The 13884-nt window shown below is 33.0% G+C and overlaps 1 protein-coding gene across 4 annotated transcripts in view; it reads left to right on the top strand.

Moving 5' to 3' along the window:
• Nucleotides 1–13884, top strand: part of LOC148613761 (protein mono-ADP-ribosyltransferase PARP14-like) — a 57808-nt gene that overhangs the window by 3183 nt on the left and 40741 nt on the right. For all 4 annotated transcript variants that reach the window (XM_088587334.1, XM_088587335.1, XM_088587333.1 and 1 more), the window contains 8 exons: nt 98–201; nt 1576–2137; nt 3779–3958; nt 6670–6939; nt 7888–8154; nt 8576–8854; nt 9358–9597; nt 11964–12200. In XM_088587334.1, coding sequence (XP_088443460.1) covers nt 98–201; nt 1576–2137; nt 3779–3958; nt 6670–6939; nt 7888–8154; nt 8576–8854; nt 9358–9597; nt 11964–12200 — 2139 coding nt within the window. The remainder of the gene's footprint in view (nt 1–97; nt 202–1575; nt 2138–3778; nt 3959–6669; nt 6940–7887; nt 8155–8575; nt 8855–9357; nt 9598–11963; nt 12201–13884) is intronic.

Raw genomic sequence — 13884 nt, 5'->3', positions numbered from 1 at the left:
AAAATTTTAATGTTTGTTCTATTGAAGTAATGTTGAAAAAAGAATTATGTACAATCTACCATTAACAACTATTAAACCTGACTATTTTTCTCTACAGATGTCAAGAAATTTATCAATGATGTGAGAGTATGGAAACGTAGTGAGGGAATACTTTATTTCAGTGCCTGTCAACCACGTGATATTCCTGAGGAATGGTCAAAAGTATGATAATATATTGTTGAACTTGAAAGGCTTGCATTGGAGTATACTTTCATGAAATGATTGTGGCTATGAAATGACCACAAAAATAACCCCAGCCAAAAATGTCCTTGTTGAAAATGTTATGACGTCTTAACAAAATTTACATCCACACTCAATGTTTGACCCGGGAAATATCCATTTAAACAATTCATGTTAATGCTGGTGGTTTAGTTAACTCTGTAAGTTGAAGTCTCCAGCTTGGATTTCAACAATTATTGGATCCCAGGGGGGTTTCCAGGAGTCAGACTACCTCTCCCTCTTTGTTCTTTTATTTTGTTTATTGCTTGCAAATGTTGGCAAAATGGACAAATAATAGCCTGGAACCCCCTTTTTTGTCTTGACATCCCCTTTTTACTCGGAAGTCACATGACTTCTGAGTCTTAAAACCATCTGATGTCAACCAAAAGGACTTTCAGTTGATAACTGCCTTAAAAGGACTCCCACCGCGAAAGATCTAGTGGATGAATATTAAAATATATCAAATTGATTATTTCGTATAAATACATTGCCCGTTTTTACAGTATACTTTTACATGATTGATTGTCAAAGAAAAATTCAAACATACATGTAGCAGTTTGAACTATATTTTCTTAATGCCTTTGATATTCATGTATGAATTCCACGTGATTGACTTAAAATGGATTGTCAAGATTGAGAAACGAAATAAAAAAGAAATGAAACAAAACAAAACAAAACAAAATTTTTTAAAATTAAAATTTTGAATCATCAGTATTGTATGAATGTGTAGCACTAGTAGGGGTGAAAGTGCTGATCCCGTTGTAAATAATTAATCTTTTTTTTATCGTTATTGTGTATCCATCAGCACCATGAAAACTGATGTATTCAACGGGTCATAGTTTTCCTTTCCTCGTTTGTCTACCCCGGACTTGACTTTTTATGAGCAACTCGGCGGATGTTTCTAGAAAAGCAGAGGACGCTTATCCTACCGGTGCACCTGGTCCATGCTCCCAGTTTTTAGTGGAGTCTGAGTTGCTCATTTACTTTTGTTACTTTGTATGTATGATTTTAGTTACTTTATGTTCTTTGTTGTGAATGTCTGTTTTCCATGTCTGGTCTTTGTCCCTGGATTGCATTCTTTTAATTACCGCTATAACCTTGGTTCCCTTGATTACTCTTTGGAAATACAGAAAAAAAAACAAATTACCATCACTGGATTATAAAGTTTTTAAAATACCTATGAATATGTCATGACTTCTGAGGTTCAATGCCATCAGCACTTTGATTTTAAAATTTCATGATGGCCCCTGAAAATGTATTAGCTAGTGACTTGTGAGTGCATGTGTGTATTGAGTTCTGTACTAAATTATTTTACAGGAAGGTGGACAAGGGTCTTTAAATAAAGACCAACCCCCACCCTACTCCCCTTACAAAGACATGTCAGGAGGACAACAGACAGCTGCTTTTCCTGGTAATCCACAACAGCAGAACTTTGATCCACAGGATCATTATCAATACCATCCGTACATGCAGTATCCAGTGCATGGTCAGCAAGGCATGTTTCCACAAGGACCATATGGTGCTCATGGGAATTTTCAAAATCCACAAGGAAAAGATGGGGGGCAGCAGAACTCGGGGAATTCCCAGCCACCACCAGACCAGTGGGGCTGGGCACAACATCCATACTATCCATATCCATCACATCATCAGTATGGTGGTTATCCACATGGATTTGGCCCTAATCAGCCACCAGGTCACTCTGGTTTTCCACACCCAGATATGCCACAGGGTCCTAGTTTTCCTGGTCAAGGTCCTGGCTTTCCAGAGACTAGTCACACAACATTTCAACCATCTTCTCAACCAAGCCTCCAGGAGCCACAAACTTCTACAAATGATAAAAATGATGTCTTTGAAGAAAATGTTAAACAGGACATGGAAGGTAAAATAATGTATGAATTGTAGTATAATTTTTTATTCCTGCTAAAAATTATATGTATAGTACCTGAACCAATCCATGCAACTGTAATTGCAATCTGTCATAGATCACTGATCGGTTTCCAACTAGTCATTAATCCATCAAACCAATCAATTATTAAAATCAGCGATCGCATTTTGATGATTCCTGGTTGCCTTTGTCTTTGTTTACACTTATGTATCACTTGTTTATTAAATACAATAAATTCAAGAATAAATTAATTACTCTTATTAATATCTGTTTTAACAAAAGACAATATGTGGATTTAACATTGTATTTTATTAAATTCGTTACAATTGGAATTATGAACCAATCATCCGTCATTATACATAACAAAACTGCAATCAGATTGGTCACCAATCATTGGTTATTGATCTGTCAGCGATCATTTGGTCAACTGTCATCCATCAGTCTAATAATTTTCTAGATTGGTTCACGGTGTGTAGTAGGCGTCATGAGCTTCAACATCAAGAACTTTTCGTATAGCCATACTAATAATTAGGGCTAAACTCTTTTGTTATTTACAAAAATGTAGTCTAATACCATTTTAGGGTAATTGTAAAGCTCAAGTTTGAAGTTGACTGATTTAATTGTACCTTATATTCAGGAAATGAATAAATGTAGATGGAAATGAAAATAAATCTTAAATAGTTATCGTTGTAAGAATCATGCAAAATCTGAAAAATGTGATACACCCCCAAATAGGCTACATATTTTTATTTTTGTAATTTAAGTTGTTTTATGGATGTATATTATGAAATGTGTAATTATTCATTCAAATCTGCCTGCTCTTAGGAGATAATCAACATTATCTCCCTTAATTTTGAAATCTACAGTGCATTCTATATAATTTTTATCTCCTAAGAGCACAGGTTATATGAAAAACCACGTTTATTTCTGTTTACTATGACATTTCAAACAAAATGACAAAAATAAAAATATGTAGGCTTTTACCCATGAATCACATTTTGCATGATCCTTAGCTGGAGTGCTACTTAATATATTACAAGCAAAATCATACCTTGCTCATATTTTTGTTTTGTTTTGTCTTTTTGTTTTGTTTTTTGATGGAAATGTTATATGCTGCAAATGTTATCGAATGTCTATATAAGGTTTTTCGCAAAAAAACAAAAAACAAAAAAAAAAACAAATGAGTATAACAGTATAACAGTGTAATGCTTTAGGAAATTATACCACAGTGGACAAATATACCAGACTTGGATTGATTTGAACAGTTAGAGATTTAATTTGGGGGTCAAAGGGGAGCCAGAAACTAGAATTTTCCAGATGTCCAGGCAATAAATTGTGTTAAAGTGAATTGATCTATTTAGAATTGTTGAACAAGGTGCCATACCACAAAAGAAAAGTCAGGAAACAGGACATTAAAACTATGCACAGAATTTGTATAGTGCATTTTCATATTTATGTAATTAAGTGCAGAAACATTATAGGTTACATAACAACTGATGCTTGAATGTGTAGGCAATAGTTTCTCAACATTAATAGAGGCTCTTGGAAAAAAAAAACTTTTGGCAGGAAAGCCTGGCATTGTTAAGGTAAAAAAAACCTCTTCAAATAATCTTGATATTTTTCACTAATATCCAGATGAAACCACAATGAAAACAACCAACATGCTGAAAGTAACCAAGCTTCCAAAAGGAACCTCTGAAGATGCTTTGTCATTGTTCTTTGAAAACACAAGAAAATATGGTGGAGGAGAAGTGGAAAAAGTTGAAGCAGATGAACAAACTAACTCAGCCATTATCACTTTTCTGGAAGATGAAGGTATTTTGACACTTATATATATTACTGTGACAGTTTTTTTTTAATTCATGGATGCCAGCTTCCATGGATTAGGGAAGGAATTCAAGTTTGTGAAATCTTGAATTTGTGGTTTTGAGGTTTTATAAGTTTACACATCTATGGAAATCTCCTTTTTGTTGGGAACCAAATTTCAAGGTTCGGTCTACACATGAAAACCACAAAAATTAGTACTCAATGTGCAATAGTAGTTTCACAGTACAATGTAAAATTTATGTCATTATGAAGCATTAGACGTTGTATAAACAGAACTCCTTATGTGCTGGAAAAAAACTTATCACCATAATCATAATAATACCTCCACTCAATGAGTAAGTGGAACATGTATATTGAAATCACTTTGTCCATCTGTTTATTAAAAATTTGGTTGCATGAATCTCAGCTCTCACTGGACAGAACGATTTTTAATTTGGTATATGGGTAAATTGGTATACACTCCTTGAGGCGTTTAGGTTTCCCACACCCATGTTACCTAATCGCACGCCAAAAGCTAACCAAACTCACTACAAATGAATGCTTCTTTCGTGCGTTTAAAAGCACAATAAATGAATGCTCCCAGCGTGAGTTTAAACGCATGATAAATGAATACTCCTAGCATGTATTTAACTCCACGATAGACAAACGCTTACAGCGTGTGTTTAAATGTACAATAGATTAATGATGAAAGGTATAATAGAAAATTTATTTAATGAAAATATATAAATAAAAAATAGCAAATAATATAAAAATTACAGTTGAATCAAGAAAATAATCTAAGAACAAAAAATAACGAACTCTTCTTTCGTGTGTTTAAACAAACACTTCTATCATGCATTTAGAGAAATGCTCGTATTGTGCATTTAAATGAATGCTTGTATTGGCGTTTGAAAGACCGCTGTGTAAACGCACGTTTGCAAGAATACTAAATTGTGAAATGTAAACGTTCCAAGGAGTGCCTCAGTGTTCTAGGGCTTTTTTCAAAGTTTTAGGCAGCAACTGGAAAACTTGAAATAAAGATTTATTTTTCAACTCTTGAAATTTACATTCCAACCTAAAATCCTCTCAAATATTCAACTTTTTTACTTGTCGAAAGGAAAATGGAGCAAACTAAACAACTTTCCTTCACAAAAATTGCACTTGACCTGTTTGACAGGAAAGTGAATTCGTAAAACACTGCTGTCCCATATCATTTTCTGTATTATGGGGTTATGTCGTTTTTTACTATACATATGTATGTTTATTAAGAAGAAATAAAAGTGAATTTTGGTGGGTTCTTGATATGCATGAATTACCTCCAGTCTTATTTTTATAAAAAAATTATATATTTATAATATATATATTTTTTATAGTCTGCTACTCTAGATGAAAAACATATTGCGGACAATTACTGAGGAATTTCACTGGATTGTGATGTGCTAGAAACTATCATTTTATTAAAAAAAAAGACATTATGAAAAAACTTATATTACAATTGAAAGGCATTTTTGGCCAATTGGTATTCCAATACAAATTGTGATATGGATTAGATAGGGCATTGTTTTATGTTAATTTTAAGTTTCAATCTGATTAACATTTTGAAAGAATAATAGGACAATTTATTAAAAGGAGTGATTAAATAAAATGTGATCACAAGTGCTGAAGAATGCCCAGATAAAAGGAATGGGCAGAACTTGTTTTGTGCACGAGTTAATGCTAAATGTGTCTTGGCAGGCCAGTGGCCATATTTTGGTAATTCACAATTAAATATCAATTATCCTTTTTAGAATATAGATTTTCTCGATTATTCATTGCAACTTTTAGCATGAATTTTAAATTTTGTAAACGGTGGATTGATATTTGTATGGGTGTGTAAGTCTCGTCATTTGACCCCGTGATTTCACAAAATGGGTCCTAGTCTGCCATTCAAAAGCATAGAGATTTTTCATTTAGAAAGCGTTGAGTTCAGTGTTAAGGGCAAAAAACTTTCTGCGAAAAAAATACCAATAAAAAATGACGAATAACTATTTCTATATAATAAATGAAGTAAGAAAATACATAAACTAGAAGATTTTGTATAGTTATACAGTGTTTCGAGTACCCGGAAGTAAACAATAAAATACAGATTGTTCTCCAGTTTTCAATACGTTCTACATCGGAAATTTCGGTAAAGAAAATGAGACTAGAACGAGACTTACATACCCTATTGTGACATTTTGTATTTTGGTTGAGAAAGAGAGTAATTACAGAATTATTTAATAGTGTGAAATATCATTTTGTTTTCACTCAGGGAACATTTAGTAAATCACTATTATCCATGTAACGAATATGTGGAATCACTGTGTTAAGGAGGTAGATCTAGGGTAAGAGACATAACTCTTGATATGGTTGTAGCATATTCAATTTCGTCAAAGCCTTTCAAGCTTTCATTTGAAACAGAATGAAATCAGTCCTTGGTACTTTGATGCTTACATGAGATTGATGTAAAATGTTGAATACAAATGTTCCGAAGATTTGTAAGAGGTGTATCCCTTACTCTAGGTCTACCTCCTTGAATTTAAATTTAAAGATCCTTAGTTTATCTGCTTCTCAATCTAAGGCATAATCTAGGTCTACCTCCTTGAATTTAAATTTGAAGATTCTTAGGTTGTCTGCTTCTCAATCTAAGGCATAATCGTTAGTGTTGTAAATGTTTAATATTTTCTTGTCTCTTTTGTTAGCTGTAAATACTGTGCTGAATAAAATGCCGATCATGTTTAATAAGAAAGTCGTTGAAGTAGCTGCTTACTATCCTAAAGATGGCGCTTACAGTGATGAAATGTCTGATCTTCCCTGCTGTACTATTGAGGTCAAGGGCATGAAAGAGACTACATCAGAAGATACCATTGTGCTCTATTTTGAATCGAAAAAAGTTACAAATGCAGATGTCACAAAAATAGAGTTTGTTGAGGATGAAAAGATGTATTTAGTTACATTTGAAGATGAAGAAGGTAAGTCATTGTTTATTTCATAGCTTTGTATTAATGATAATAATAATTATACTTTATTTCAAGAGGGTAACACTTTTCGTTTACAACTTACCTTTCTGAGCTGTAAAAAATGGTCTGTGACTTGAAATTTGTCATTTTTCCCCATTTCTGGTCATTATTTGCTACATGTGTGGTTCAGTGGGAACAATCAGGAACCAAAGCACATTCATTTTACAGCCTGTACACCATGAAGACTACTGAAGCCAAATTAAGTGTGTTATAGTCACAAAGTGGGAGTTCAGGAGACTCTGAAGGGTCAGTCATGTGAAAGAATGAGGATTTTTCACTAATTATTGGCCTCTGTTCGCCCTAAAACTGAAAGTAGTCAATACTATGTGTTGACATCGAAATGGTGGTGACAGAAATCATTTTTATGTAGTTATCAGGCAGAATAGAGTACTACAGATTAATTCTACTCTGGCAAGGGTCCGCGAAATGAACTCTACCCAGAAAAAATTTTAAAGCGCAGTCACGCTGCTTGCAGATGGACACAAATTGCGCTTTCCTAAACTAAGATTTATGCTGCCAGAAACAATAAAGTAGAACCAGGTCAAATTCCGAACAGGTCGGGTTGTAGCACAACAAGGGTTAAAATAGACTTATTCCTTTTGCGCTTGCCTTTTTACAATCATTTTTTTATTACAACAGTTTTTGTGGTCGTATAATGTTATGATGCTTTCATTGTTGTTATTCAATTTTATTAAAACCACTGGTAGACCTATCATTCTTCCATTCAGTCACTACATGTAACAACTTACATCTAACAACACACCATTTTACTTTCTGTTCAGATGACCTTTTCAGAATCCTAAAGTTTTTTATACCCCTAGCAAACATTTTAAGTTTGGGTTTCCAGTACATTGTGTTCTATTGTCATTGTTCAAGTGTTTTTTTTTTTCATATGAACAGCTGTGGATTCTGCAATGAGGAAACCATCCCATAAAGTTGATGGAGCTGAACTTCAAGTTGATAGATATGTCCCAAGGAACCATCAAAATGAAAAAGGTCTTGAAATACCCTGCTGTACCATAGAGGTGAAGGGTATGAAAGACACTACTTCAGAAGATACAATCATGTACTATTTTGAGTCTAAAAAAGGTGCCAAAGCAGATGTAATAGAAATAGAGTTTATTGAGGAGGAGAACATGTATCTTCTTTCATTTGAAAATGAAGAAGGTAAGTCATTCTTTGTATCATAGGTTTTTATTAAATTGCCCTTATGCAAAATACTATTATCCTGCTAGTTAGAGTGTCTATTGTACTTCTTTCATTACAGTTTAATCTGCAAACATTAGTTACGGCAGCTTCTTCAAATGTTGACACAAGCTTTATACATACTGTATATATATATCATTTACATGTCTGTCAGTGCCATATTTTGAAATTTTATTTTGGCTTTGAGTCACTTTCACTTAGATTTTGGTGACTTTCATGACTTTTTATTATTCTTACATCGAGGCAACCAGACATGACTCTATCTTCTACTTGTTGATTGAATTGCAGTTAATTACCAATTTCAAATATTGAAGCCAAATAGGTTTTTGTTCTTTCATGTACATTAAACAAGAAACATTGCATTTTGTTTTTGTTTTAACAGCTGTGGATACGGTCTTGAGTAAATCTACCCATAAAGTTGATGGGGCTGTACTTCAAGTTGATAGACATGTCCCAAGGAACCGTAGAAAAGAAAAACCCCTGAAAGAAGACCCTGAGATGCCCTGTTGTACCATAGAGGTTAAGGGTATGAATGACACTACTTCAGAAGATACAATCATGTACTATTTTGAATCTAAGAAAGGTGCCAAGGCAGATGTTACAAAAATAGAGTTTATCGAGGATAAGGACATGTATCTTGTCACATTTGAAGATGAGAAAGGTAAATCATTGTATTTTGTTGACAAATTTATTTCTTTTCCATAGTTTTTGCCTGATATATTTTATCTCAAGTTGTCACCTTGCAAAAAATGGGCAATTTTCAGTTACTACCTTACATCAAATTTACTGTGACATCAGCTGAAGTGTTTATTAGTGTATCTCTTTGTTCCCCACTGCTGAAGAGAAAATGTCATAAAAATACCAGTGTTCATTAGTCCATCCTTCCATGCAGTGGGTCCACACTAGTTGACCCTCATTGTTCAAATTTTGTAGGATTGTTGGTCACATTTGTAGTTGATCATATTGTGTGGCCATTTTGATTAGACAAAGTCTACAGGAGTTATGGGACTTTTACACTTCAATTTTCTTTGCATGAGGGGGAGGGGAGTCATAAGACTATGAATTGCGTTTTTTTGTAGAGGTTAATGCACATATAATTTGAGAAGGTATTGCCTACTAGAAGTTGTAACACTTTTTTTATCAGTATCATTTTAAATTTTACAGCTGTGGAAACAGTAATGAGTAAAACACCTCATAAAGTGGATGGTGCAGAACTTCAAATAAAAAAACACATTCCACCAAAGAGATACCATAACAAAACATTAGTGAAAGGACTTAGCTCGTCCATATCTAAAGACAGTATTATTAATTACTTGGAGGCAAGGACCAAAGTAGATGTTGAAGATGTGGAATATGGTAGCGAGGACAGTTCCAAAGCTATTGTTACTTTCACTGATCCTATAGGTAGGTTTTTTTTTGTAAAATTTGACGTTGTAAAAATCATGTTGTAGTATGATGAATGTTGGTGGGGCGGGCTAGCGACATTATTTTGGTTGCAAGCAACTACTAATCACAGCCTCTTGAAAATCTAACTCCAGGACTTTGGTCCCATAAAGTGGGATCCTATTTTTGGCTATTTAATGCCATACTAAGCATCACTTCTGTGAATACATGCATAATTCATTATGTTGATTCTTTTGTACATGTATATATCATGTATTTATGGTTTTGAAAAAAAACATATTTAAAATCCTCTGTTTTATTTAATTTATAACTTCAGTAATATAATAAAATATGTCGATAATGTCATCATGCAAAATCTCCCACCAAATTTTATGATCGATTGCAGGAGATCTCTCACAGTTAGGTTTGACTAGGTTGACAGGTATGGGAAAAAAGCAGAAAATTTTGTGGAGTTAAGTTGTTGAAAAAGCTAAAGTAGATGAACAAACAAGCTTTAAGCCATCATTACTTTTGAAGAAGAAGAGGATACTTTCAAAAATGACATTAAATTGGAAAAATAAAATTTCACTAGACATTTTATAATACATTGAAAGGGAGATAATCTAATAAAAGATTTTCACATATATCTGGCAGTTATAGTTCTTAATTTACTGTGATATCTGATAACTGTCTTATTTCATGTATATCTCATGGAGAAAATACAAAATATGTTCAATGTTTATGAAACTAAAAGAGATCCTATTTATAAATATTACACTCCATCTCCAGCTTGAAACAGTTCTCAAGTGTGCATTGTTTATGAATGGTTTTATTTGTGTTTGATGTGTGAATATTTGCAGTTCTTGCAAAAACAAACATACAAACAACATTAACCCCTGGTGAAGATGAAAACTTTTAGTGTGCATTACACATCAAAAGAAAATGTAAATGCAAGTTATGAAAACTTTTGCTTCTAAATGTACATTTTCCTGTTTTAAAGAAATGAATTAGAATTTCAGTAACAGATATAGCCACTTAAAAAAGAGGGGTTACATAGAAAAGAGTGTGTTCAGGCTATTAGCTATCATTTTTGGCTAAAAAAATTCCCAATATTAAAGATTAAAATTATTAAAAAATTTAATAAAAAGGTTCCAAATAACAAAAGGAAGGTTGGTATTGATTTGATTAAAAACAAAGCATTTTGTAGAATTTATCTATATAACTTCAGTAAAGGCATAGAAATGTCTATGATGTTGTTCCACAATACTCTATGCTAAAAAAGATCAGATTGAAATTTATTTAAGGGGTTAAGAATTGAACATTTTAGAAACTAGTAGCCAAAAAGTGGGGGGGTCAGAAACATGCATTTTCCTGATGTCCAGAAAATTACTAGACTTCTAGTGAATGGATCACTCTGAATTTTTATTACAAGTTGCCATTCCATCAAAGGAAGACTGATGTGGGATTTTTCATCGAAAAAACATGGCTGCCGTTACTAAAAATAGAACATAGGGGTCAGACAGTAGTTTTTCGCATATATCTCTAAACTGTTAGGTTTGGCTAAACTCTTTCAATTGCTGAAATGATCCTTATGATAAGTCTTACCAAAGTCTTTTTGAGTGAAAATTGTTGGACATCTCCTTGTTAAATTTATTACCCATGTAAGACAAATTTTCCTGTGAGCTTCTTGTTTTTTTAAACAAAATATAAAATCCGCAATTTTTGGTACTGGTTTCCATATCAATGGAATCAGATAGTACAACTAATACTGTACCAACTGCAACATGTGCAAGGCACTATAGGGTGGCAAATTAAAACCAAACCGATTGCAACATGTGCTTTGGCAGTTTTGAGTGGCAATTTATTTTGCATGGAGTCTCAATATTGTGTCTAGGTGGGTTGACATGACTGTCTGTAGGTTTTTCCTTCTGTGAGTGAGCACATGAGCTTTATCAAGCATGAATGTTGTGTCTATACTTGGCCATTATGTTCAGGGGTATATTTTTGTAGTCGTATTTAGCTGCATTGTGTGCAACAATTTAAATAAAAATTAAGATATATAATCTGCATTTTTTAGTACAGATTTCCATAACTGTTAAAACAAATGGTACAATTGATACCATGCCAACCGCAACTTTTGCCCTAGCAGTGTAGAGCGGTGATTGTTTGGCATGGAGTCACAATATTGTGTCCAAGTCGGCTGACATGACTATTCTCTAGGTTGTTCCTTCCATGAAAGAGCACATGATAGATATCACACTTTTATGTTTTATTACTTCAAAGCATAAGTTCTGTTTGATGCCTTTCCTGAAATGCTTGAAAAACTGCCATTTGACATTAAACCACAATCAATCAATTTACCATACAATTATGCCTTTTCTTTTCAGACATTGGAACTATACAATCTGCCTGCCAGAAGAAACAACTTGAAAATTGCAACATGCGTTTTCAACCAGTATATGTCACTAATTGTATAGTGGTGAGGGGATACAGTGAAGATACTCAGCAAAGTGCTTTAGAGTTTTACTTTGACAATAAGAGGAAGTCTGGAGTAGAAGGCATTGAAAAAATTGAAATGAATGAGGATGAGGAGTACTGTGTTATCTACTTTGAGGAAGCAGAAAGTATGTATGGACCCTTTACTTGTTTTTTTTTTTCAATTAATGGTCTCTATAGATAACATGATATTGGATGTATCATGGTAATTTTGCAGACCAATTTTGTAGTCACGTCTCCGTATTGTTTTCACTCTGTCTGTCACTAACACTATTTCACTACTTTTAACAATGTTTAATGAAACTTTGTATGTAATGATTTAGAAAATTTAAAAAATGGTATGTAGGATTTTATGATAGATTGGAATTGTTGGAGTTATGCCCTTTTAAACTTAGGAAATGGCGAGACATATTTGTTTTAAATACAAAAAAAAAAGACAAACAAACAAATAAAAAAACCTAAAAATAACCAAAAAAAAACAACTTTAATTCAAATTTCATTTTAAATTTCTGTAGTTTTAAAGTTAATGGCCTTACTTGAAATGTTTATGAAGCATACAACTGTAAGAGAATAAATATGTGGGCTGAAGTCCCATCCTTTAACTTCAGTTTTTGCACACTGAATTACTTCCTGTCCAACTGAAATCAGACATTTAGTGATTTTAAGGTCACAGGTTAAATTCCTATAGATTTCTTCAACTATAAAGCCTGCATTTAGATTAAATAGTCTTACCTTATTTTACTTTTTTCCATGTCTGGTCTTTGTCCCTGGATTACATTCTTTTGATTACCGCTATAACCTTGGTTCCCTTGATTACTCTTTATATAGTAGATAGGATCTTTAAAAGGTAATATGAAATATAAAGTAGCAATACGGAAGGAGGCACAAACAGGAAACAGGGGGCCTGTAGAATATCAGTTTTATGGATATTTACTTTAAATTTAAATGATCAATAGTATATACATGCATTTTTTTTGCCAAAAAAATCATTGTAGTTTGTGAAAAAAATTAAAGGAGAAAATCATGTCGTTTGTCAAATTTTCTAAGTTTGTGTAATGCAAAATTTAAAATTTTTATTGATAATTTCATATGGATTTAAGTTCGTTGTTTGACAGAAGAATTGAATTGTGTTATTATGGAGTATTAAACAAATGTCTTCTACAATTTTAGAATTTTGAAATTTGTCATTTTTCATGACTATAGTTCATGTAGTTGTCAAGTTTACAGTACCTGAACCGATCCGTGCGACAAAAATTGCGATCGGTCATGGGTCACCAATCAGTTTCCGGTCAGTCATCGATCTGTCAAACCAATCCATTAAACCGGTGATCACATCACGTGACAACACAGCGGTCACTGTATTTTACGGTTTTATTGTTTTCTTTGTCAATTTTACACATATTTACATAATTTGATAGATTTAAACATCAATTTATACTTCAATTGACATTTCCTTTCTTTCAAACAGATCTTACGTCAGTTTACATAACAAAACTGTGATCAAATCAATCATCGATCATTGGTCAGCAATCAATCAGTCAACAGTCATCGATCTGTCAAATCGTTGTGCGGATTTGTTCAAGGACTGTACCTACTTAGTGTAATTTGTAACTGAAAAAATATCAAACCAATTTTATATGCACTTTGCACATTGTATTTCATACATATCATGTGCAACTCCTATAGCATTTGTGTATTGAAGAAATTTGACAATTGTTTTCAATACTTTTTAGCATGTTGAACATTTTTCATCACTTTATGTTGTCAAGGGTACCTTCTTTGTATAATCTTTTCTCGTAATGTATTGTATCA

The sequence above is a fragment of the Perna viridis genome, chromosome 6 (genome assembly GCF_037379345.1).
Source record: "Perna viridis isolate PV_CMFRI_1.1 ecotype Kerala chromosome 6, ASM3737934v1, whole genome shotgun sequence".
NCBI lineage: Eukaryota > Metazoa > Mollusca > Bivalvia > Mytilida > Mytilidae > Perna > Perna viridis.
Note: the sequence above shows the minus strand (reverse complement) of the source record. Positions and strands in the feature narration are given on the sequence as shown.